This window comes from Ambystoma mexicanum, chromosome 11, assembly GCF_040938575.1.
Source record: "Ambystoma mexicanum isolate Mex_15411 chromosome 11, UKY_AmexF1_1, whole genome shotgun sequence".
Lineage (NCBI taxonomy): Eukaryota > Metazoa > Chordata > Amphibia > Caudata > Ambystomatidae > Ambystoma > Ambystoma mexicanum.
Genome location: NC_090934.1, coordinates 187,252,977 through 187,276,922, shown reverse-complemented (window position 1 = coordinate 187,276,922; position 23,946 = coordinate 187,252,977). Strand labels below are relative to the sequence as shown.

At 43.8% G+C, this 23,946-nt stretch overlaps 1 protein-coding gene across 9 annotated transcripts in view; it reads left to right on the top strand.

Annotated features, from left to right (window-relative positions):
* The window catches only part of LOC138503205 (uromodulin-like), an 895,795-nt gene that overhangs the window by 171,849 nt on the left and 700,000 nt on the right, over positions 1-23,946 (top strand). For all 9 annotated transcript variants that reach the window (XM_069622787.1, XM_069622786.1, XM_069622784.1 and 6 more), the window contains one exon: positions 6,919-7,044. In XM_069622787.1, the coding sequence (XP_069478888.1) occupies positions 6,919-7,044 (126 nt within the window). The remainder of the gene's footprint in view (positions 1-6,918; positions 7,045-23,946) is intronic.

Genomic DNA, 23,946 nt, shown 5'->3' with positions numbered 1-23,946 from the left:
TCCCTCTCCCAAGCTCCACCACCTATTCACCACTTGTTGCCCCTGTAAGTCCCTGTAAGGGGGCCAAGATCATACCTAGGCACCGAGCTCCAAACCACCGACCTGTTTCTCAACTACTCTATGGGTGAGAAAGAGCAAAACTCACACCAGATGCGCCTAAGACTAACAGCGACAGACATAAGGTGCATAACAAACAAATACAATGTTGAACCTACAAACATTACCTTTGGTGCTGCAACGGCTAGACCAAACTATCTTCCACTACTGCTCACCTACAAACAAGGAACTATGAAAGGAAAAAAAATGGAGAACGATAGACATGAATATGACAAAACACTTGTAGCCAAAAGAAAAGAGCTAAGAAAACTAAAGCGAACCAGCCGGTCGTCGGACTCTGACGAAGTGAGAAATGCACTTAAGGCTTCAACAAGGAGCTATAAAATTTGGCTAAGAGTTTACAGGGCAACTCAATATCAAAACGATGCTGAAAACATGCTAAAGGTACTAACCAGCAAAAACTCTCGAGATTTCTGGGCTTTGATAAAGAGTAAAGATCTACAAACCAACAACCAGCTAATTAACTCCATGCCTGAATCCGAGTGGATAAGCCACTTCTCTAACCTTTTCGCTCGTTTAGCATCGAACTCAAAAACACCAAAACGTCTGACTGAAACTAACTGGGTTGACCTCACAGACGCAGAAGACATCAAAGCAGCGATTACGAAACTCAAATCATCGAGAGCACCGAGCCCAGACGGTCTGACAAACATCGACCTCAAACAACACCCAGAAGAGTGGTCCATCTTTATAACAAACTTTTTTACCACTGCAAAACAACAAAGAAGATTCCTACATCGTGGACTGAAGCCGTAGTGGTCCCCATCTTCAAAAAAGGAAAGAGAGACGACCCAGTGAATTACCGTCCAATTGCCTTGATGGATATAATTGGTAAAATCTTCGCCACCTTGCTACTAAAAAGATTTCAAAAGTGGGTTAGACCATCACCACGCTCAGACGCTTTCCAAACTGGTTTCTTGAAAAACACCAGCACCAGCATCAATATCCTCCTACTAAACATAATAAAAAGTAATATCAGGACAGGTGCACCGAGAGTCTTCCTACCATTCATCGATATGTTACAGGCCTTTGACAAAATAAACCGTAAAAAACTCTGGACCAAGCTAAAAGCCTGCAAGTGTCCGGCCGAAATCCTCGAACCAGTGATCGCACTCCACACCGACACCAAACTGTGGGTGCGGCTGAGTCTGCAGGGATTACTATCTGAAGAATTCAAATCAGAGTGAGGAGTAAAACAGGGTTGCCCTTTGGCTCCAGCTCTCTTTATCGCATTTCTTGGGGATTTCCAACACTCCGAAGAAGCCATGAGATCTTTCCCCCCAAAAATAGGTGATCACCCAATATCTCGTATTCTCTACGCGGATGATTTTATCCTTCTAGATCAAACCCAAATTGGTCTCCAGCGCCAGTTATCCAATCTGGCCAAATAGACTAAAGAAAACAATCTGGAAATCAATATAGTCAAGACAAAAATCTTAATTCTTGACAAAAAAAAAACAAACAAGAAAAAGGAAAAAATCCTTCAACAAGACAAAAATAGAAGTAGTGCCGCACTTCAGATACCTGGGAATAATGGGGACACAACGAGCAATGGAAAAATGATGCAACAGACATTATGGAACAAAACAAAAATGCTAACAACCCAAACCAGACTGGTAGACAAAAATACGGAACATTTTCCCTAGCACCAGCAATACAGTTCTACAAATCCAAAGTGGTGCACTCTCTGATCTACAGAATGGACGCATGCCTCAACATTCCAGCATCTCTCTGGACGAAGCTAGAGGGTTACTTGTAGAAATCAGTGCTGGGACTTTCCAAGTCAACCTCAATAGCAGCTATCAGGTGCCAACTCGGTCTCCTGTCTCTGGCAGCGTCAGTCGAACAAAGCCAAATGTAGCGCCTGAGAAAAATCATAACTCCAGATACCATGCCGATATACAAGATCATTTGTCTTGAACTCCAAAAAGGCAGCTGCTAAGCATTAAATACTTGGGAACGTAACTTGAACAGTAAACTGAAAGATCTGGCTTGCACACAAGAAGACCTGATCACCATCCCCAAAAGAGTAAAGGTAAAAATGGGGATTCAAGACTTGATCATATCGTGTGACAAGCCCACAGCAAATTTACTATTGACCCATTTACCCTCATCCACAGACAAACGGAAATTTTGGTTGGCTTAATGCTCAAAATGTCCAGACAAATCACTGCAGAAAACGTTCTTGAGAATACGCTTGAACTTATTACCAATGCAAGAAATCCGCGCCATCCGAGCACTTACAACCTCAGATAAATGCAGACTGTGTGACGACGAGTCTGAACAGGAGACCATAAAACATCTACTAATAAAATGCCAAAAAACAAGCCATCTCCGGGTTGCCTTCCTATCTCCGCTTCTTGGAGACGCTGTAATTAGGGAAGAGGAAACTTGGTGGCGTCGCTTGATAGCAGGGGAGAAAACTAGATAAACCATAGCGACGGTTAAAATTCTAGAAGCAGCAATGAAAATGACTGCAGCTCTACCAATGCTCGATCCAAGGGCTGAACTCCATCTGACTGATCAAGAAGGTCCAACAATCGAATAGGGTCCACATCCTTGAGCATGCTACCTAGCTTTCACTACCCTGCTATTAACTTCTATCAAATTCTACTAAATCCTTTTCCAAACCATCAAAACTGTCTTGACATCTAAGACGCCCCCCCAAAAGACGTCACTACCTAAAAAGAGGCGACTTCACTACAGTTCTTTACCAAAGTTTCCTTTTTTTCCCCTGACTTCTTTCCTGACTTCTACCTATCTTCCTTTTCACGCACAGCCACAAAGACTTTGTAAAAATCTTATTAGATTATACACAAAAAAAAAAAGAAAGATATCTGCAGCTTCTCTGCTGGTGCTTTTCCAACCTTCCATGGACTTCGGCTCTGTGATATCTTTCTTCAAATGGTTTTGTTAAGCTTCATCCACCAGGACTCCTTGGTGTGCTGCTGGGATTTGGGAGACCATGCTTGTATTTTTCTTTTTTCCAGAGTTCAGTATTCTTTTCCAGTCTCCTCCTGCCTGGCTGCCGTTTTTGTACTTTGGTTAAAGTTTTTTCTTCTGCCTTTGTGGGCTTGATGCTGATTTTACAGAATATTTCTGGTAGGACTGCAATGACCCAACGGGGCAGAGGGGTGTTTGCCCCCCAGGATTCCTGGGCTGTTGCTTCTGGACCAGAGCTCCAGAATGAAGAAACAATAATTGAAAAAGACGAAATCCTTCAGATTCCAGCCTTTCACAAAGGAACAGAGTGCTGTAAAGCCTGCTCAGATTCTGTGTAACTGGGTGGAGGCATTTGGTTTGATGTCAGCAATGTTGTAGATTGCACACATAGGCCTCCACAGTGAGTGACAGGGAGATTGGTCTAGGCTGCAGGAACATGTGCATACCGCTCAGTGGCAATGTATGCGTTTAAATATCAGATTCTGTGACACTGGGTGGTAAACTGGCACCATTGGTCGTTTACAATCCACAGCAGCCTATCACAACGCCTACTTTTCAACTAAGTAAGGGTCCATGTATTATTAGAGTTTATCCTTGATTTGATTCTGTATGAATGCTTCCCCTATCTTCTGGTGAATTGCTTGATCACCAGTGTGTTCATACAAAAAGAGTTTAATAGCACCCCGAATAGCACTCATGGATGTTACTTATAGAGTGGTTATAGAAAAGCCTGTTGGACTGTTTGTGGTACTTACTTTTGGACACAGTTGAAAAATACACATAGAAAGATGTAATATTTAGGAATTAATTATTAGAAGACTACAAACTAAGGGAGTCATTCAGAGTTGGGTGGATTTTTTAATAAAGCTGAATAAAGTTACCAGGTCCGTCAGTGGTATTTCTGAAAATCCGCCCCACTTAACGTTTACCACAAGCAGAGGTGGTATTTCTGGAATACCTCCAGTGCTCTTTCAGAAATACCACCAACAATGGCAGAACTGTAAAAAGGTATTTTTAATATTGTTTTCGGACATTTTCATCATCAATGTGAAAGGAAAAATGGATTATGTACAGTAGTTGCTCATAACTCTCCTGTTGATTTTCTTTATGCACAAAAGGGTCAATTCTGTCTCTTTTATGCATTGTATGGGTAAGGTGGTGAGAGGAAGCCATCATAGATGCCCACCCTTTTACCCACACAACATGTCCCTTGGTAATAACATGTTTCACTGTATTGAAGGGAAGCACCTGTGTTTCTGTTCTTTACAGTAAAAAGAAAGATTTAAAACATTTGGGTCCCATTTGTATTTCGTGGAGGTAAAAATAGGTGGACTTTCTGCAAGAAGTATACCTAAAATACCACTGCAGGTATTCCCATGGAACACAGCCAATGGTATTTGGTCAAAACCTGAATTGGGTGGACGTTTAAATCAATGGTATTTGCCAAATTCTGATGATTTTATTGTTACCTCCCAATGCTGAATGACCCCCTAAGTCTGTGATCATTTTCCATGTCGTGTCCAGAACACATCTCTTATATGACCAACAAAAAATACACATACAAATCTACACCGAATTCAGATATATAGATGGAAAGACACATGAACACAACTATATCTTTCCACCTGTGCTTTGCACTGTCACAAATACACTTGTACACAGAAAACATGCACACACTCAACCTTATTTGAAAACACACATAAATATAATAGGCCACTCTTGCTCCCTCTCCATCACCAGGTCCTAGATGTGTTCCCCTTGAAATATTGAGCTGACTTTCCAAGAATGTACAACTTGTCAGAACAAAAAACCACATCCCCTCGTCGTCTTTCGCGTAGCATTGTCCAAGTACAGACCCCATAGCCACAATTACGAGCAAGACCCTGACCACGGCTTCTTGTCATGTCTGGCAGAGGCTGACTGGCAAATCAATGTGGTCTACTGTTTAATTGTAAGCCATGGTAATGGGAGGTGATGAGGGGCTACGAATGGGTTTGGTGTGAGCAGAAATTAAACGGCATGAGTGGCAAGGAATTGGTGACTGAGAAATGTGGGTAAGGGAAGGAGGTGTGTATAAGGTAAGGGAAGGGGATTGAGCTAATAGTTAAATGATGGAGGAAAAGGGGAATGGATGTCTGAAAGTTAATTGTACGAAACGGGGGCCATTGAGAATGTGGTGTAAGGGAAGAACACAAGCGGATGATGGGTCAGGAAAATAGGGTAAATGAGTTGGAGGTAAACATCTGGAATGCAGATCAGCAGGTTGACTGTTGCTGAGCTATATGTCTGCATACCTGCTATGAACATATGTTTCAATTACTACTTCTCTTATATTTATTGAGGTTGTTTTACCATGTGACTTGTTGATTTGAAAGTAAACACAATTGTACAGACTGAGATTATAAATATAGAACATTTTCATTATAAATATAATCGTAGTCTGTTTCTCAGATCTATTTGCCTCAGGATACAGCTGATGAATAGGCTTCCCTCTTGTAGATACATTGGTGCTTTGAAAAACAGATTTATTGAACGGTGTACTAGCTTAGCCATGGAATAACTACTTTGCAGAAAGCATTCTAACATTGAAGCTGGAATAGGAGAAAATGAAGTCATCCCTGCTTTCTGAATTGGATGCTTTACCACCAGGATGACAGGGTTCAAATCCCCACCTTCCACACATCATACATTATGTGATCCTGAGCAGATTACTTTTCATCACTGTGACTTATTATCCTTAACTATCTGCAAAGAAAACCACACTTATATGGGTTTATACTCCATAAATAATTATCATTTTAACTTTTTATTTCAAGTATACTGGTGAGGAGGCAGGATGGCAAGTGAAGATCTTATATTGTGGGGGTACCCATGGCACAGGTAAGGGATTTGTATTGTTGGCCTGGGATGCAGGAACCTGGGTATGGGTCTTTGCCCATGCCAGCTTATTTTTGACACTCAGAGCAAACCCAGACCCCCTGGCTCAGCAATGGCTCTGCTCTACCAATGAATTCTCTAACTTTGCCATCTCTTTACATTGTTCTCAAACTAAAAATGAGTTGGGATGGAATGAGATTTAGCCTGCTGTCAAATTACAAACCACAACACAATGAAAACTGGGCTCTAATCCCAGGTTTCCCATTTCACCAATTATATTATCCTGGTGAAATACTTTTATAGTTTGATAAGTGGGAGAATTTCTAGGGGTCTGGATCTCTTAGAAACCACAAATATAGCTGAAACATATGTTTCATAAAAGGAAGGTAATGTCAATGATGTCTATTATATATACTTCAGAATGTGTGGGAGGGGGAAAGTATGGTATTGAGTTTACTTGTTCTGGATGTTGGGGCCGCTGCACTGTTGGCTTGGGCCATTGCACTATGGGCCAGAAAAGTTAAATTGCCCCCCGAGCCAAATGTTGCCAGTCCTCCACGGGATGCCATCCTCAGCCAATGACTGCTGGTATTTCTAGTGTCATTTCTGTAAGCAGCTTTGTCCATCCCTTAAACAAAGAATACTCTCTTAATATGAACCCCTGTAAACATATGGTTACAGATTTAGGTCCATTCTATTGCAACCAGCAGGATGTGGGGTTCACTGGATGGTAGAGGTTGCATGGACGTCAGGACATACCTCGCTGAGCTGATCTGAGGCATTCATGTGAATCGCCTGCTGCATGCTTAACACATCACTCCTGTATGTTTAAGGTTTTCTATACAAATGTTCATATGTCTGGTAGCAGTGTAATAGTTTCTATGAAATGTTTGATGGAAGAGGTGAAATGGTTATAGACTCGTAGACCTTCCATTGAATCACACCTAGAGGATTAACACTGTCATTTTACCATCCTCACAGTTACTGAAGCAATAACAACAATACCAACAACACTGGTGCCAACAACAACAATGGCAGAATGGCCATTAACAACAATGCCTATAACAACTTCAACAACAGCAGCAACAACAATTAAAAGTACCTCAGGTAACCAAAAGATTTAGCTGATAACACTTTTGTGGTGGCTGTAGCTGTGATGAAATATGTGGTGGAGGCAGTGGGGTGGATAAGGAGAGAGGACTTGGACCTATGTGCGTCCAGTACTGGGTACATTGATTTATAGTATTGGGAGTAGGCTTTATAGAATCTCTGTTTGACTCAAAGGCCCTCATTACCAGAATGCATACTGCGCACTTCCGACACTGGGCCTGATTCACAGAACGTTTTCCTATGGGATTGCGCCATTATAAAACACTTCTGTGAATCAGACCCACTAATGTATGCAAGGATACTGGACGGTTCCTCTTTGAGCTATTGTCCAGCCCTTCCAAAAATGCTCACCTCCCCTTTGAGACTAAGGTGACCTGAACATTTCAGCAATGAGAGCAAATGGAAGCAGGGCATTCGCTGCGCTCATTCTATTTTCACTCATTTTGTAGAATCTGGCCCAGGTAGTTCATGAGGCCATGTACTGTACAAGTGGGGGGACTAACATCATGTGGGACAAAAGGAAGCAGCAGAAGGCTGAGTTGCAGGAGCTACTGTTGGCTGCCGGTTTGCCATTTTTTATGTGAGTTGCATCTTACTTATCAACAGTGACATGCCTTTGGGGTTTGCAGTGAATTATCAAACCATTAATGGTTTTAAACAGCATTTTACTCTGAATTGTGGTACTTCTATGAATACAAATCTGTTAGGCTCTATGTGTCCTCGGATGTTATGGGTGTAAGTGGGACACAGGCTTGTATCAGACAGGGGATGGCATTTAGGGCACTGATAGTCTCCACTGCTACGTGGCTCTGCAGATGGCATGGGTCAGACGTCCATTCAAGTCACAGTATAATCTCCGCCAGCGCCTCACCCATCCCTGTAGCCACTCATACTTGATGGATGTTTGGTGGAATGGCGAGATTCAGAGTGGATTCAGGTTCTCAAAATGGCCACTACACCACTTCCTGTCTTGTCTTCATGGTTTATCAATAGTTACATCACCACATGGGACTATATGGGTTTATTGCGTGCGAAAAATGTTCCTGGAATGCTTAATCTTGCAGTGACACTCTAATCAGATTATGTGGGAATTATGGTTATTAGTGCAAGTAGATATTATCCTAGCAATCTTTTTAGACTTTGGGCCTGATTTACAAAGCCTTTTTCAATTGGGGTTTTCCCATTCAAAAGTGTTTCTGTAAATCAGGCCCAAAGTGTTTCTGATCAATGTCTGACTTTGGGGGCCTCGTTTTCCAATTCTCAATGGCAGTATGTTATGGAGAAAAGCAATATGGAGCTCGTTTTCTAATGAGTTGTAACGTTGATCTAAGTGTAAAAGACGCGCCTAACATTTACGCATTAGATTTTCATCACGGATCATTTTCCTTCATTTGTATGGCAGAGAGGAATGGCGGATCGTACGTTACGATTCTGCCGCCCACTTACTCTCCACCATACAAATACTCCAGCATGTATTTTGCCCGCACAAAGCTGTGGATTACTGTGGAGTCCACCTGGTTTTTACACCAGCAAAAAGCAGGCAGACTCCATAGGAATCCTTTGAAAATGGTGGCCTATACTCATTTTGCACGGTGGAGGGCAAGGCGTACAAGCGTGTACACTGCCTCTTTTAATTCCCCTTTTGCACTCCACCGTGCAAACAAGGAACATTTAGTGGCGGGAGCCTGTGCAGCTAAAAGTGTAAACGGAACAGGTCGCCGCCGCTGAATTGCGTGGCACCAGAAATCAACCCCTATGTAAAATGATTTTTTCCCGCATTAGGTACCGCTCCCAGGCATTGTCCTGCTTTTTGCAGGTGGAGCGGAGACACAGAACAGATGCACCGTTTCCAGCTGCTCTCTCACCCTTTGCCTGCAAAATCGAAATGCTTTTACACCAGCATGGAATTTTCATGCAGGAGTAAGTGCATTGCATTCTTCTGGAATCTGCGAGTTTGCAGCACCCACTTGATTCCATAGGAACAGGTCCGGACTGGCCTATAGGGAAATAGGACCATGGCTGAACCAAAAACACAACAGGTGCAGAACAAAGCCGTGAGGATAGCGGCTGGAGCCCCACTTTTGCAAGAACAGCCGACCTGCACAGGGACCTGGGAATCACGATGTTGGATGAACATCTAGCAAAGCTGAACAGGAATTTCTGCCAAGGACTGGATCAGAAGGCAACCCTCTGATCAAGAAACTTGCTACGATTCTTACAAATCCTTTGGACCGCTACCCATGGCCTGTCTCACAGCTCTGACCCTGTGAAACCAACTCTACTGTGGCAAGGACACAGATCAAGAGGCAATCAAACCACGACTAAACTCTCCACCAGAGAAATTGGAGTAATGAGGCACAACCTCGGTATCCAATATCCCCCACTGACAGATCAAAACTGTCAGCAAGACATCTCTCTCTCTCTCTCTCTCTCTCTCTCCGGATAATTGAAGTCAGTTCATAGCCTCCTAAAACAAAATAAGCGGTATGGCTGTTTTCACCCATCGTGTGGACATTCACAGGAAGGTTGCTTCTTTTTATAAAGCCGCATCAATGTGAGTTTTTATTCTGGTATTAGAGTTAGGAGCTAAATCTTTTCGAGCTGAAATGGCAATAAAACATGAGAATTCGAATGTTGATTCGGGATTAACCCCTGTACTATCTGCAAATGCTACTGCATTCTCAGATTGAGTGAGGGTGCTTTTTCCTCCACGTTGTGAGGACTCAAGGCAGAGTGTCTGGGGAGATGGACGTCCAAAATAAATGGTAGTTCGATGAAATGACTCTTTTCAGCCAGATCTGTGATTATTAGTCCCCTCACCACATTTATTCCAAGCTGAGGGTGTTGAGTGCCTGCTGCAGAAATGCGTGTGCATAGCTTTTCCTTTTATTTATTCAGACATACGCAAGAGAATGCAGTTGTAATACAAAATATGCAAAATTAAAAATCGTAGCATGCAGGATGCAGTTTATAATGCAATAAAGTGATGCAGGGGAGAATAGTTGGCAGTTCACAACCTATTACACTAAGTTGCAGGCACCAGGATACTGTTTCCTAGTAGCGGAATGTAAGAATCTTACCACAGGTGCAAATGGGAGTTAGACCAGTCTCGTGCAAGCCCTCGCCTGGCTCTTATCCCCCTCAAAGTGGGACGGCAGGGTCTGATGGTTTGAGCAAGAATGCCCACGTGCTCAGTGGGCATCCACATACGTGCTCGGACTGGCTTAAGGCCCAGTAGGGCAGTGCCCGAACCGAAAACGTAAAACGTTAGTTTGGACGTGTTTTTTTGGCCAATTATGTGGGCCAGTTTGATAAGTTATTTCACCATGCGGCTGGCAGTTTTGGACTAGTGTTGCTGAATAAATAATCTTTAAATTTCACAATTTGTATCACGTTTTATCAAAACCTCCTCCTTGGGCCACTTTTTCATTAGTGCACGAGACAATTGTATGCCCCTGTCCAACTCTCATACAATGTGATACAGTCTCAGCCTCGCTGTTACTACACAAGCAGCCACAACCTTTTCTTTTATTCTGTGTAAAACATGGGCCACGTCCATCACTTGCAACTTTGCCCCCTAAGGAAGTTGTAAGAATAAGAGGGACTTTCCCGCCCATGTACTGTAGTTCTTGAAGGTAGCGCTGGGCGCACGCACTTACACAGGTTCAATACATTTTGTTGACTGATTTCTAGGCCGGCTCGCATGGTTGCGCAAACATGTGCAGTACACAGTGAGCATCTACATAATATCCGAAACCCTTGACCCAGCGTGACCCTGTTACTGCACAAGCAGCCGCGATGATTAGCGTTGTTATTCTGAGTAAAACACTGGTGGCTTGTAGCTTTTCCTTCCTCTTGTAGTTTGAAGAATGAAGGGGGATTTCCCAGGCCCCGTGCTGCAATTCTTGGAGGTAGTAGGTCTACATACCTGCGCCGCGCACGCACGTCACATACATTTTTCTGTCCGGTTTCCCAGTAATTTGCGCGAGTCTAACTGATTGCTATATTACTGGAGGCCTGTTTTAACACGTTCACGTTGGTCAAGAGTTTCCCCCTCCCGCTCGTCGAAGACTAGGATTAAATACCCGAAGCTCATTATTTACAAGTGCGCACCCTCCAGCCCCTGTAGTGCTATGCAAAATTAGTTTACATTGTTTTGCTAAGGAAAGCTTGACACTACACGCAGAGACATAACACAAGATCTGAAGGTCCCCCTGCGAGCCATGATGAGCCTCTCCCCCCAACTCGGCAACAAATCACGGGTCGCACCACACACTGGGCCGGCCTAGATTACAACGCTTGAACAATACGCACAAACGTGCTGCTGAAGGGGTACGCTGCACACTGCACTAGGAGAAAGATATCAATATGTGTTTTCATGAAATATACAGCACACTTTCTGAGAAAAATTTACTAAAAAGCCACAGTGTTTGCTATTGTTTTGTAGGGTAACACCAATCCAATACATGCAAGTCACCCACAGTGCACTGGAACATAAATGCTTTGCTATTAAAAATGCCATGCCACAATGAAAACATGTCCAACTGGCTGCACAATGTAGACCAGTGTAGACACGTAATAACATTACAGTAAAGCATGCCAGGCCACATATAGACATACCTAGACTGGTTGCACCAAAATGCCAGTCGAAGCAATAAGACTCATCAAGAAGAGAGCACACATTCAAGCCTGCATCTCTGCGGCTCTAACAACACAGCCAGACTCTTTAAAATCTGCAAGGAACTGGCCAATCTTTTTGCGGTCTCTACCTCTCCTGTTCCCTCAACAGGCCCTCTGTATGGCTTTGGCCTCTCGCTTCTCCACTAAAACTCTGGACATCCTGTAAGCCCTTCCTCTCCCGGCCCCCCCTTTGGCCATCTCTCCCTCTCCTCCTTTCTCCTCTTTCTCTCTAACACCTGATGAGGTTTCTAGACAAGTCCCATCAATGGAAGTGTCATCGTAACAGGACCTTGCTCCAGCCTTGGGCTATTTTGGTAATCATTCTTTTGCCACTGGAACTTTCCTCTCTCCCAAACTCTTGGAAAAGCTGTCCATCTCCCAGTTTACTCTCCACATTGAATCTGTTGGTTGTCTCCATGATCATCAGTCTGGCTTCAGAGCTGCCAGAGGCACGGAAACTGCTCTCCTGAACACCTGTGAAGATCTGATCTCTAACCTTGATTCCAACAATCCTTCTGTCCTCATCCTTCTTAAACTTTCCTCTGCTTTCGACATGGTCAATCATGCCATCCTGATCAATCGATTCCGTGAGAACCTGGGCATCATGAATCAGGCCCTGGAGTGGCGGATCTCCTCCCTCTTGGACTGCCAGGCCCAGATCCAAATTGGTCCCTTTCACTCCGCCACCTCTCTCTACCTGTGGCATTCCACAGGGCTCTATCCTCTCACCCTGGTTTTTCAACCTCTACTTGGCCCCTTTGACCCACCTGATCGCTACCTTCTCCTCTAACTTTCTGTGTTATGCGGATGACACACAGCTTTCCTTCAGGCTCCCCTCAGCCTATTCTCCTCTCTCGCTCATTCCTGGTGTCATCGTCAACTTCACCCTCTCTTTCTCTCCTCACATCTTGGACATCGCCAAGAAGTCCCACTACCAGCTGCACCTCCTCAAAGGGACTCTTCTCATTCTCACATTCCCCGAGAAGCTCACCGTCACCAGAGCTCTGATTCTCTCTCTAGGCTGGACTACTGCAGCAGCCACTTTCTTTATCTGCTTTCATCTAAGCTCTGCCCTCTGTAACTAATCCAGATCAGGACTGCAAGACTTATCATTGGCCTCAAGTCCAGGGACCGTTTCTCTCCAGCCATGAAATCTCCTCGTGGCTGCAAGTATCTAGTTCAAGACCCTTTGCATTGTGCACAAGGCTTTCTGGGGGTGGGATCTGCACTACATCCAACTCTCTCTTCCAAATACCTTCCTTCTCGAGCCCTAAGGGTTAGATGCATCTCCAGGAAGAGAGTGGGGGGTAGATCTCTCTCCTATGCAGGTGCCTTCCTCTGGAATGGCCTCCCTGCCGCTCCCAAACTTGAGCCGGACCACCTGAAGTTCCGGAAGCAGCTCAAAATGTTCCTCTACTCCTCTGCTCTCTCTCTCTACCTCCCCTGCGGACCTACCTGACATACCTGTCTGCTCGACCAACTAGTTGCTTTACTACCCTCATTCTCATTGAGTCCAGGCTCTTTCTTAATCAGTCACCCTTGCACTGCCTCTGGGTCTACAACACAGTTAGGAGCTGTAACTTTAACCCTACAGTCCCTTGTTCTCCTTGCACTTCCCAGAGCCTCTCTGCCCTGGCTGCACTTACTCAGCCCTGTTTTCCACTCCCCTCTCCCTTGCACTTCCCCCGCCCTTTCCCCTTCTCGTTCTCGCACTTGCACAATCTGAATGACACAAGGCTTAGTAAGATCGTTTGTCTTGTCCTCCCTCTGTTTTCCTTCCCTAAAACACTTGTGTACAGGTGCGTTATATATGACTTATAATTTCATATAATTTGATCACAGATGCCCAGAAAAATATACAGTGCCGCAGTAAAAAACGGCCAGTCTAGCCAGGTAATTACACTTAGCAGGACTGCTTTATCAGAAATGCCCAGTTAAAAAAAGTCATACCATACTGAGGAATGACTAGACTGACTGCACCAAAATGCCTCTCAAGCCACTATTACCACATATCATGCCTGCTTAGCATGGACATGGACAACCATTATGATTTAATGCACAATCCCGCCCCCCACACATCCCCTCTCCCTCCCATCCCCTACCCCAACCTCCAAAATCAGCTCATTGGCCCAGAATTACCTCCACTTCCCTCTTCCTTGTCCCAGTGCTTACCTATGAGGCTCCTTGCCTCATAGGTAAGTACTGGGATGAGGAAGAGTTGGACTAGGAGTAATGAAGATTACATGTAGCTAAATCAGGCATTACCTTCATGTACCTCTACCTCATCCCAGTACTTGTGTATGAGGCATGTTGCCTCATACACAAGTACTGCCTCATACACAAGTTCTGGGATGAGGAAGAATAGGGCTAGGAGTAAGGAAGATTATCAATAAGTAATCAAGGCATTAAACAAAGTAGTGGTGCAGTACCATTGTGCTGACTGGGCTTCAGCACCCCCCTCCCCCTGAAATTGTGGGCTATGTTGACTGGGCTGGCTGACCTACAGAGCAGAGCCCGGACAGAAAAGGACACAGATGTTAAACAGCACCCGGGTTTCACTGTTAACAAGCAATTACTAATGTACAGCATTTCACTGTTAGTACCTACATTCAAATGCCAAATTATTTAGGCAATTGAAATTGTGATGTGGGATTAGTACTTGCATGCCAGGGGAGTGATTGAAAGGGTAGAGAGGGAACAGGAGACCAGTCATTCTCACAGCAGTCCATAGGTGGGTGCTTTCAGACTTAAAGGAGAGAGTTAACTGCTTGTAATATTGAAGCTGCACTAGAATAGTCTCATTAAAATGCGTAAAGAAGTTTGATGCCCCCACACAAATAAGTTTTCTCCTCCCCACCATGCGTGAAGTTAGCGCCTCACCCAACATTTGAAGGGTTAACCTTCCTGAAATGCAGGTTTTGTTGCGCCCCTGACCACAAGCACACACACCATTCACCATATATACACACACAGACCCAGCCATCCATACATTTAAGTGTGCACCCTTTCACCATACAGGCACACCCAGGCAGCCACCATACATTTACGTGTGCAACATTTCACCATACAGGCACACACACCCAGGCACCTACCCATACATTTAAGTGTGCATCCTTTCACCATAAAGGCACACCCAGGCAGCCACCCATACATTTAAGTGTGCATCCTTTCACCATACACTCACACACACTCACACGTTATGGGGTTGAGGGGAGCCATAATACTTCAAAAATAAATTGCTTCTTTTTAAAGTCACTCTGACTTCATAAAGAAATGATTTCCGTTAAAGGAATAGTTTGGTCAAAATTGTTTATTGCCCCTACGGGTCGGCCATATGTTTTTAAGCCTAAGTCGCTCGATTTTAGAAAGATTTCCTATGGACCTTACCCGAGTTTTCGTCCATTAAACGCACGCGAAAACAGGCACCAGGGAGCTGCCATTTTGTGATAATCATATCATTTCCCCCATCGCCCTGGCTGACCTGCTTTTGCGGCACTAAATCATATACCCCGCCCCTGAGCCTGACATTATCAAAACATTCATATTCCCCGCCTCGCTCCATGATGTTACTGTGCTGCGTAGGCAAACGCGCCCAGTCGTCTTCTACGCGACTTCACACAGAACCCGGAAACCAACACAGATCAGCTCACAACACAGCGCGCCACAATTCGGAATGTGAAACTGTACTTTAAAATCAAACAGCAACACAGTAAATTTGGTAAAGTACATTTATTTGACATGAAATGTTTATAGAATATTCAGCAATTGCCATATGAACTCCGAAAGTCATTTATTTTCTTTTATCTCTATCCGCAAATCCGTAAAATTTTATCGTGAGTCACACGCTGTTCCTTTATGGGACACAGGGTGTTGGTTTTCGTTCAAAGAAGCACTTTTGTCGCACGTTGAACTGCAAGGCTGTTCCATCAAGTAAGCACTAGGCCAGCGTAAAGGTTGATATGTTGCTTCTAGCCGCTAGTAACGCGTAAGAGCATATGGGCCCTTGACGATCGTCCCATAAAATCATCAGAATGGTGCAGTTGTTTACATTAAGCTGCAGCTAGCGGCTGAAGAAACCGTCTGCCGGTGTCTGAAACTGGTGGCAGTGGCAAAAGGGAAGTATATACCTATTTTGAAAACATAAAATTTATAATTAGTCTCGCCAGCCGATCTTTATTAATATTATTCATTTTATTTATTACGGCCGAGCTGAAACTATTTGCTTTCAAGGATAGTGCAGTGGAGTATGTTCGGCTCTAAAATCAATGCGAAAACTAACAAAATATATCGAGGTTAGTATACAATGAGAAATGACTTTTTGTCTACATGCGTGTGGAATGTGGACCTGCATGCCCATGTGCCCGCTACAAGGACGATCCCACAAACGTTTTCAAAGCTCTTCATTCATTCATTTATTCATGCATCCATTCATTAATTCTTCATTCCGGTATAAAAGCGTCTAAAGAGTTACTTACATTATATTTGCAATTTCCATTGTGTCTCTGCGTAATGCAGTCCGTAAATCCCACTGTGCTCTTGACAACGATTTTTCGTATACTGAACTAACATGAAACTCAGTCTAGTTTTAGAATTTTCTGCCTTATCCTCTCTTTTGTTATTGCACCCCCCAAACCCCATTCAAATGAAGCTCTTTCTGCATGGTCCCTGTCTCTCAAGGTCAACAAACAATAGAACCTTATACTGCCAGTGCGAGTTGTGGGCCTCTTCAGGGCGCGAGCTGAAAATCAAAGCCTCTGACCTTCACTAGAAATGAGCATACATTCTTTCTTTGCAACATCCAGTAGGTAAGCCATCTGTGAGAACTTGAAGTTTCGAATCCATCTATGTAGTGCGCCTCAATGTGCAAATGCGAACTGGCTTCTCTCCCATCTGCAACGGCTTGCTTGGCGCGTTCTAAGGCCCTAATTTTGTCCTCGTTGTCTGAGAGCTTTGAAGCCCCAAAGAACCATAACTATTGAGACTTTTCATTTTTTGGGGAAGGTCAGGGAAAGTATAAAGTACCTGAGGAGTTGAGTTGAAAGTGAGATTTATTGTTTGTTTGTTTTATTATTTGCAATATGCAAGCCTTCCCTCGGTTAACAGTGCCCAGCATTTATAAGAGATTGCGAAAATTAGTTACATCAACAAAAATATATACATACACATATAGACAAGGCCAGCAATATAAGGTGAATAGAGAGAGGATTCAAAGATGACACCCAGGTAGTTCGGCACCCAGGATGGTGAAGGTAGGGGTTAGGGTTAGCATACTTTGTATGCACACTGTACAATAACATTTATTTACAAAAAGACAATCGTATTACAATTATTTAAACCGGAATTTGTACTTCACAACCAGCTCTCATTTGGGTGGACATGGCACAGTGGCAATGTTGGGTGGCAATGGATCAGTGCTCTGCACAGAAACGTTCAAAATTCTATATCTGTGCTTCTCTAATACAGCAACAATAAGGCTTTTGACAAAGTCGAACTCCATTTCCTCATAGACTGGTTTGATCACCCATTGCTTACTTCTTTTTGAAAAGGCCTTAGTGTAGCGAGGTATCCTTACATTACCCTTAGTCCTAGATTGTTCACGGCCGAGATTCTCGTTATGGGCCAAGACGGCAAGTAGAGTCCTATGTCTCATGCCCTGTATGCTGAAATGCAAGCGCTTTGGCCTGTACTTTAGGCACATATTGTGGAACACCTCCAAACCTCCTGTGTGATAGAATTCTGTCAGTCCCCTCAAATCTCTTGACAGAGTTTTATCGAAAACAATCTTCTCAATGGCATTGTGTGTCGGTGAAGATGGATTCAACCACTCCTTCTTCCGTGCCTCCACTGGGGATAAAGGGCCATGTTCACATTGGTGGAAATGTAGGTTTTCTGACCAGTGGTGCACTTTGGTACAGTGGTGCATCAGTGACCGCCATTTTTCAAGTAGTATTTCCACTGACCCTTCACAAGTTTTGGAGTTCCACCAAAGATGGTTGCTGAAATACTTTCCAAACCTTTTTTTTCCCTGCAGCCGAGATTTTCTTATTGATTGATTTAGCAAGATGCCATACGTCAAATTGATGTTTAATATGTGCGAACTGCTCTCTCATCGTCTTGGCAATTGAAACGTGTCTGTCCGTGGCTATGAGGTCGATGTGCATTCCCCTCGATTGTAGATATTCCACTGATTTTCTAAATCCTAGTTTCTGAATGGCCACTGAGGATGTACATTGTGTTACCTGCACGACCACCGAACTCACAATTTTCTTGCTATCCATGTCCTGAAAGTGGTAGGTGCAGTACTTGGCAGAAAATCCAGGGCTGTCGCACTGTCCATCGCCAGCTAGCCTGAATCGTTTGCCTTCGAATGTACTTGCTAGAGACAATTGTTCAATTTTCCAAGCATCACTAATGGCCGGAAACCGATAATCATGTTGGTATTTGTAGTACTGCGTTTTTTAAATGAAATGGAGTCCCACAAACTGAAAGAAAGACTCTAACTTTGTAAAACTGGAGCCATTAAAAAGTGATGCAGCTGCACAGAGTAGTTGCCTGCTGGCAGTTTCCCCAGCATCGGTTGTGCAGACCATGAGAACGTATAATGTAATCTACAGGCGGCATGTATTGTGACGTTACTGCCTTGTTTTTGATGAGTCACATGAATCAATGGCTTCCCACATACTTACCCTCTGACGGAATGCCCACATTTCAGCATACTTATAATATCCATCAAACAACTGTCGAATACTATGTATTTGCCCTCTTTCATTAGACTGTCATCCTGCGTCAAAGTTTTTTCGGCCTGTGACGTTGAGGACATATCACCACATTTGAAAGAAACATTGCTGCTATCAAGTTCTGATGCGTCGGTGAATGCTGCTGCTGGTTCATTCTCTGTTATTTCAACATCTGCTACCTCAACATTGATGGGAGAACACAACAATGTCGACAGCTTTTTTGGTGGCAATTTTTTGGCAGGTGTAGATTGTCTGAATTGATCTGCGACTACTTCAGAGCTATCTTCAATACATCCAGTATCATGTTGTTGCGGCGGTGCGGTCGTACTGTAACAATGGTCCAATACAACTTTGCTGGATTCTCCGGACACATTCATTTCATGTTCTGGTCATTGGACATGAGCATCCCGAGTCTCAACATGCCGCGTCTGAATTAATAGTTCCTCCATAGTGTAAATGGTCTGGCAAGCAACATCTCTCATTCGCTTCACTGTCTGTGTATGTATAGTTCGTAAATCCACGGGTAACTAGAGGACAGATTGGAAAAGGGATGTTCAGTTTAAACACAAGATAAAGTATAGTACAATTGACTGCAAAAAAACATAAAATAGTCCCCAGCACAAAAAAATGTGTAAAGTTATGAACTGTTTGTAACTAATCTTATTTTTGTTTCTTTTCTTTGCAACTTTTTTGCCTCGACCTTCAACATCTGCACGCTGTTGCTCCGATACGTATCCGCATGTCTCCCCTTCCTCTTGCGCTGCAACGACTATATTTTCTGTATCCGCATAGAAAGCATGGAATGAGGCTCCATCGACTCCCTGAAACATAGTATTTTCATTACTGTGTATCTAAAGATTGTTAGCATAAAATGCACGTGAGGACGAACACACATGTACATCTCAATAGCCAAACACGATTTAAACATTGTGTGGAACAATCAAACGACAAGTATTCAAGCTCTGATGACCTAGTTCGATGGAGCTGTCAGTATCCATACCTCTGGCTCTACATGGACTGCCACGAATGATTGTATTGAAGAGGAGGCATCAGCAACTCCCTGAAACACAGTACTTGCGTTAGTATGGTTTTCAATATCGTAAACATAACACACACTTGGGGTCAACGGCACAGGTACATATAAAGAGATAACCACAAATGTTGCATTGTCTAAAAGAATCAGGGAATATTTAAAAATGATCAGATTCAATCGACTTATTTCTCCGATTTTTTACATCTGCATCATCTAAATGGGATCTTGTGATTGTAGTGGAAGCTCCATCATCTCCCTGAAACACAGTACTTGCGTTAATAGGGAAGAAAGTATAGCAAATGGAATCACGTTATATGATCACGCTCGATGGAGCTGTCAGTATCCATACCTCATGCTGCTGAAGAATATCTAGGGCTGTTGTCAATGTGGTGGACGCTTCAGCATCTCCCTGAAAGACATTACTTGCATTAGTATGGATAACACTAATTATAACTGGAAACAAACACCAGGGGACGACAACTAAGGTGTATATCAATTGGAAAGCACTAACCAAACAATTGGTAAAAAAATCACACGATACATACAAACTATTACTTGACATGCATAAAACAAGTCTGTAGCGGAATAGCCAAGTATGATTAGCTGATACGCGCTAGAAGTGGTTGATACCAGCAGCATGTGACGGAAGTAGAATGTTCTTGCTTCAGATTCAAGGGATAGTCAAGAAGTTGTAAAGGTAAATTATTGTTTGATAATGAAATGCCAATATTTAAAATTGCCATGTAAGGAGACAGAATACTTGAGTAATGCGCAATATAGCACAGTTCCCTGTGCCCATATATAGATTTCGTTTGTGGGTTATGAAATCTAAAAATAATATATTGATAAATGTCATTATTCAAAAAGCTATAGACTCATATCTATGTCGAAAGTATTACAAACTGGAAAAACACCTAAAATATCACTGAATCCATTCGGCTACCTACACACTACCGCAAGGCCTAAAGCTAAAAACGGACACTTGACTCACCAGTGGCGAATTGTGGACTTATAGAGTGGGAATAGCGTTTGCGAGCAATTTCCGTGTCGATCGCCGTTTATTCTTCTTTGTTACCCAAGATGTGGTGTACATTTTTGAGGGAAAGTGCCGGCTGCAAATGCGGTATCGATCACCCCTCTTGTCCTCAAAGACTTGTTGGACTCTACTTTCCAGCTCATCCAGTGGATATCCGCAATGTCTGACCCATTCTCTTATTCGATCAACAGTTTTCGGGAATACATGCATTGTAGTGCCTTCAGATTTAGCATGGGTCTTCGAAGGGCAACCGCTAATCGAACAGGCAGGCATTGTTGAAAATTCTGAAAAGTAAATATCAAGATTATTATAAAACCTTGATGAATAAAAATGTCATAAAAAAGTAAATGAACCATACCATGCTCAATGCAATGTTTGTTTTGATCGCCGGAACTATACCAGTTCATCATGTGCGGCTTAGTATTTGCATAAGTTACAGAAATGTTTTAAATTATGTGACTAAACTCTGAACATGTGACTCGTCCCTTGGATGTTCTGTCTTGCACGAAAAGGAACCATGCTTACATTATAGACTGGACCCCCGAAGGATGCAATTCGATGACAATTGACACATGAAAATAAATAGATCTATTGATATCATAACAATTGAAACTCAAGTCAATAGCAATGAGACCAATGACCATAGCTCTATTGGGTACTGTAATAGCAAATAGATTGAAATGTAAAAATGACCGAAATATGACTAGGATACATGGCCTTACCTTGACCAACAAACAGTTGGATTTAGCGGGCCGAGCAGTATGTTGCAGGAGAACAGGTAGATGGCCACAGGTAGCACACTGACGAGTTTGCTCGAAGCGGTCACAGATATCACGGCGACGAGCAGATTAGCATAGATCTCAGTGCTTCTCAGGTAGAAGGTTCAGGAGTTGACTTGCAAAGCTCAAAGATGTTCTCATGAGACATATCAAGTGGTTTATAAAGTATTAGAAACAGGGGTGTGTTTGTGAATGAATGACGTGTGTATGTAGTGGTATTATGTTTATTGCAGGGGGGCGGCGTGCCTCAGGGGAGGCCTGCCTGGAGACACGGGATCTGAGGAGGCCATGTGAGCGATGGCCCCTGGGCTTGGGATACCTTTTGTAGTGTACATGCTGTTTGGCACCTTGGCTGTTTGCGCCCGTCACAGCCCCCCATGCCAGCGCTCATCCCCGGGTGCAAACCGCCTTTGATAGAGGGGGTGGGATGGATGGGCCTGGGGTGTGCAGATAAGGCACAGGAAGACTGCTGAATGGAGACACATATGTGGATTGCAGGGGGGCCGCCTGCCTCAGGGGAGGCCTGCCTGGAGACACCGGGTCTGAGGAGGCCATGTGAGCGATGGCCCCTGGGCGTGGGATACCTTTTGAAGTGTACATGCTGTTTGGCACCTTGGCCGTTTGCGCCCGTCCCTTGCCCTTATGTGATGTTAACTTTGCATGACATTCGCGTAGATGGGAACACTGAGCAGGACACGGGGCATCCATTTTTGTACCCCCTTTCCACTCCATTTTGGTGACCAGGCCTCACTGCGATAGTACAGAGCACATGGCCCACAGCCTCGTTCCCACTCTGACTGGAAAACTCCAGAGGTATTTGCAACAGCTAATAAATGTAACACATCACTCTCTGAGATCACGGTCCTGCATGTGAACCGGCCTGAACCAAGCACATGGCTCGTTCATCTCCACAAACGTGTCCTTGCCCACGCACCCTGGCCAGTGGAAAGTTACTGCCATTCTGACCCTGTGTCCCTGCAAGGTATTCGCTTCATGTGCCAGACCACTGACCACGCCATGATGCCCACCTAGCAGATCCCCAAATAACATTAGACCCCTACTGCAGTATATAGTTGCCTATCAATAAGAAAAACCACATATCGGAGATTCTTGTGAGCACAGACCCACACTTCAAACAGTGTACTATAGTGGTCAAGACCCTTGACCTAAGGCCTGTATAATCCAATGTTAATTGCTAGCATTGATATATGTGTGACTTTTATAGAGACATAACCGACTGAAAGACTTTGAACAAGTGTTATTTAGTGCATGCATTATTGATAATATATTATGTTAGCTTAGTGACCACCCCGCTTCACGGCGACCTGAACTTCACCCATTCTGAGCACAGGTGTCTGACGTCCATCCTTGAATGGAGACACACTTGATTGATTTAAAAAATCGAAACAACCGTTGTTAAAATATATGTGATGTTTTATTTTGTAGCTTATTTTGATGACACAAAAATACGAAACTTTACACATTGTACAGTTCAGGTTGCAGCACAGCGAGAGAAAATCCCATGTACTGACCGCTGTCACTCAGGAACGTTTCTCTTATGGCACGAATGGCACAGGCGGGTATCACTCTTCGAACGTGGTGTCCAAGCCTCCCGTGGAGCCACCATGTAAAGGAACGATAGGCCACCAGCCTGTACCACCTTTGAAAAGGAATGAAACAAACTGTTTTTAAATGACCAGGATAAGTTTAATAAACGTTTGTTGTCAATGACAATTCTTGTAACTAATAGCATTCTGCTCAGACAAATGCTATCTAGACACTGCACACTATTGAAAGACTTTTGTGCCTTACAATGATATGTATATGTAATTTTGGATATAGTAGAAGACCATGAAATAGGAGTGGCATGACAAGCAGAGTATACTTACTCGTTACTCGGATTACGAGGACGAACAGTTGCGCGAAGTTCGTGCATAAGCACCATCATTATCCTCAACACAGACCGTGTGAGGCAGGCTGCCCTGAAGTCTGGCAGCTCGGTGATGCATTGCGGTCGTGGCTCGCCTTCCTAAATGTAGGCCACGCATTCCGAGTTTTCACAGCAGCAGCAGTTCTCGTCCTCGGTTGGCATTAGCTCGCACCGATTGCATGTGCACCAGGTAGAAACACCGTCCATGCGACTAGGTCTAGGCTCTTCAGCTGTTGAATCGTCCTCCCAACTGCCGTCCGAAGACCCATCGTTTTCGCGTGTTTCCCTTTCCAGTAGTTCCTCCTCGATATACTCGGGCTTGTACATGTAGGGCATTATTGTATCCATTGTGTGTTGCACAAACTAAAATAATTGATAGCGGTGGTACTGGTATCTGTTCACATGGGCTACAAGCAACGAAGGTAGCTGACCAGAGCACAGAAACGAGTCACAGAATACTCAAAGTAGCACAGAGAGAGGAATGGAATCGGAAATCTGCTGCTGTGTGTTGTGAAACGGTCTGTTTATACTTATTGAGGAAAGAGGCGTCCTGCCATTTCCATGGCGACACGTCATTAGCTGAAGCACAGCGAATGTTGAAACGAGACGTGCTTTGGCGTTGTGAAATGGGCGGTACACGTCTGCTGATGACAGGCTCAGGGGCGGGGGATATGATTTAGTGCCGCAAAAGCAGGTCAGCAAGG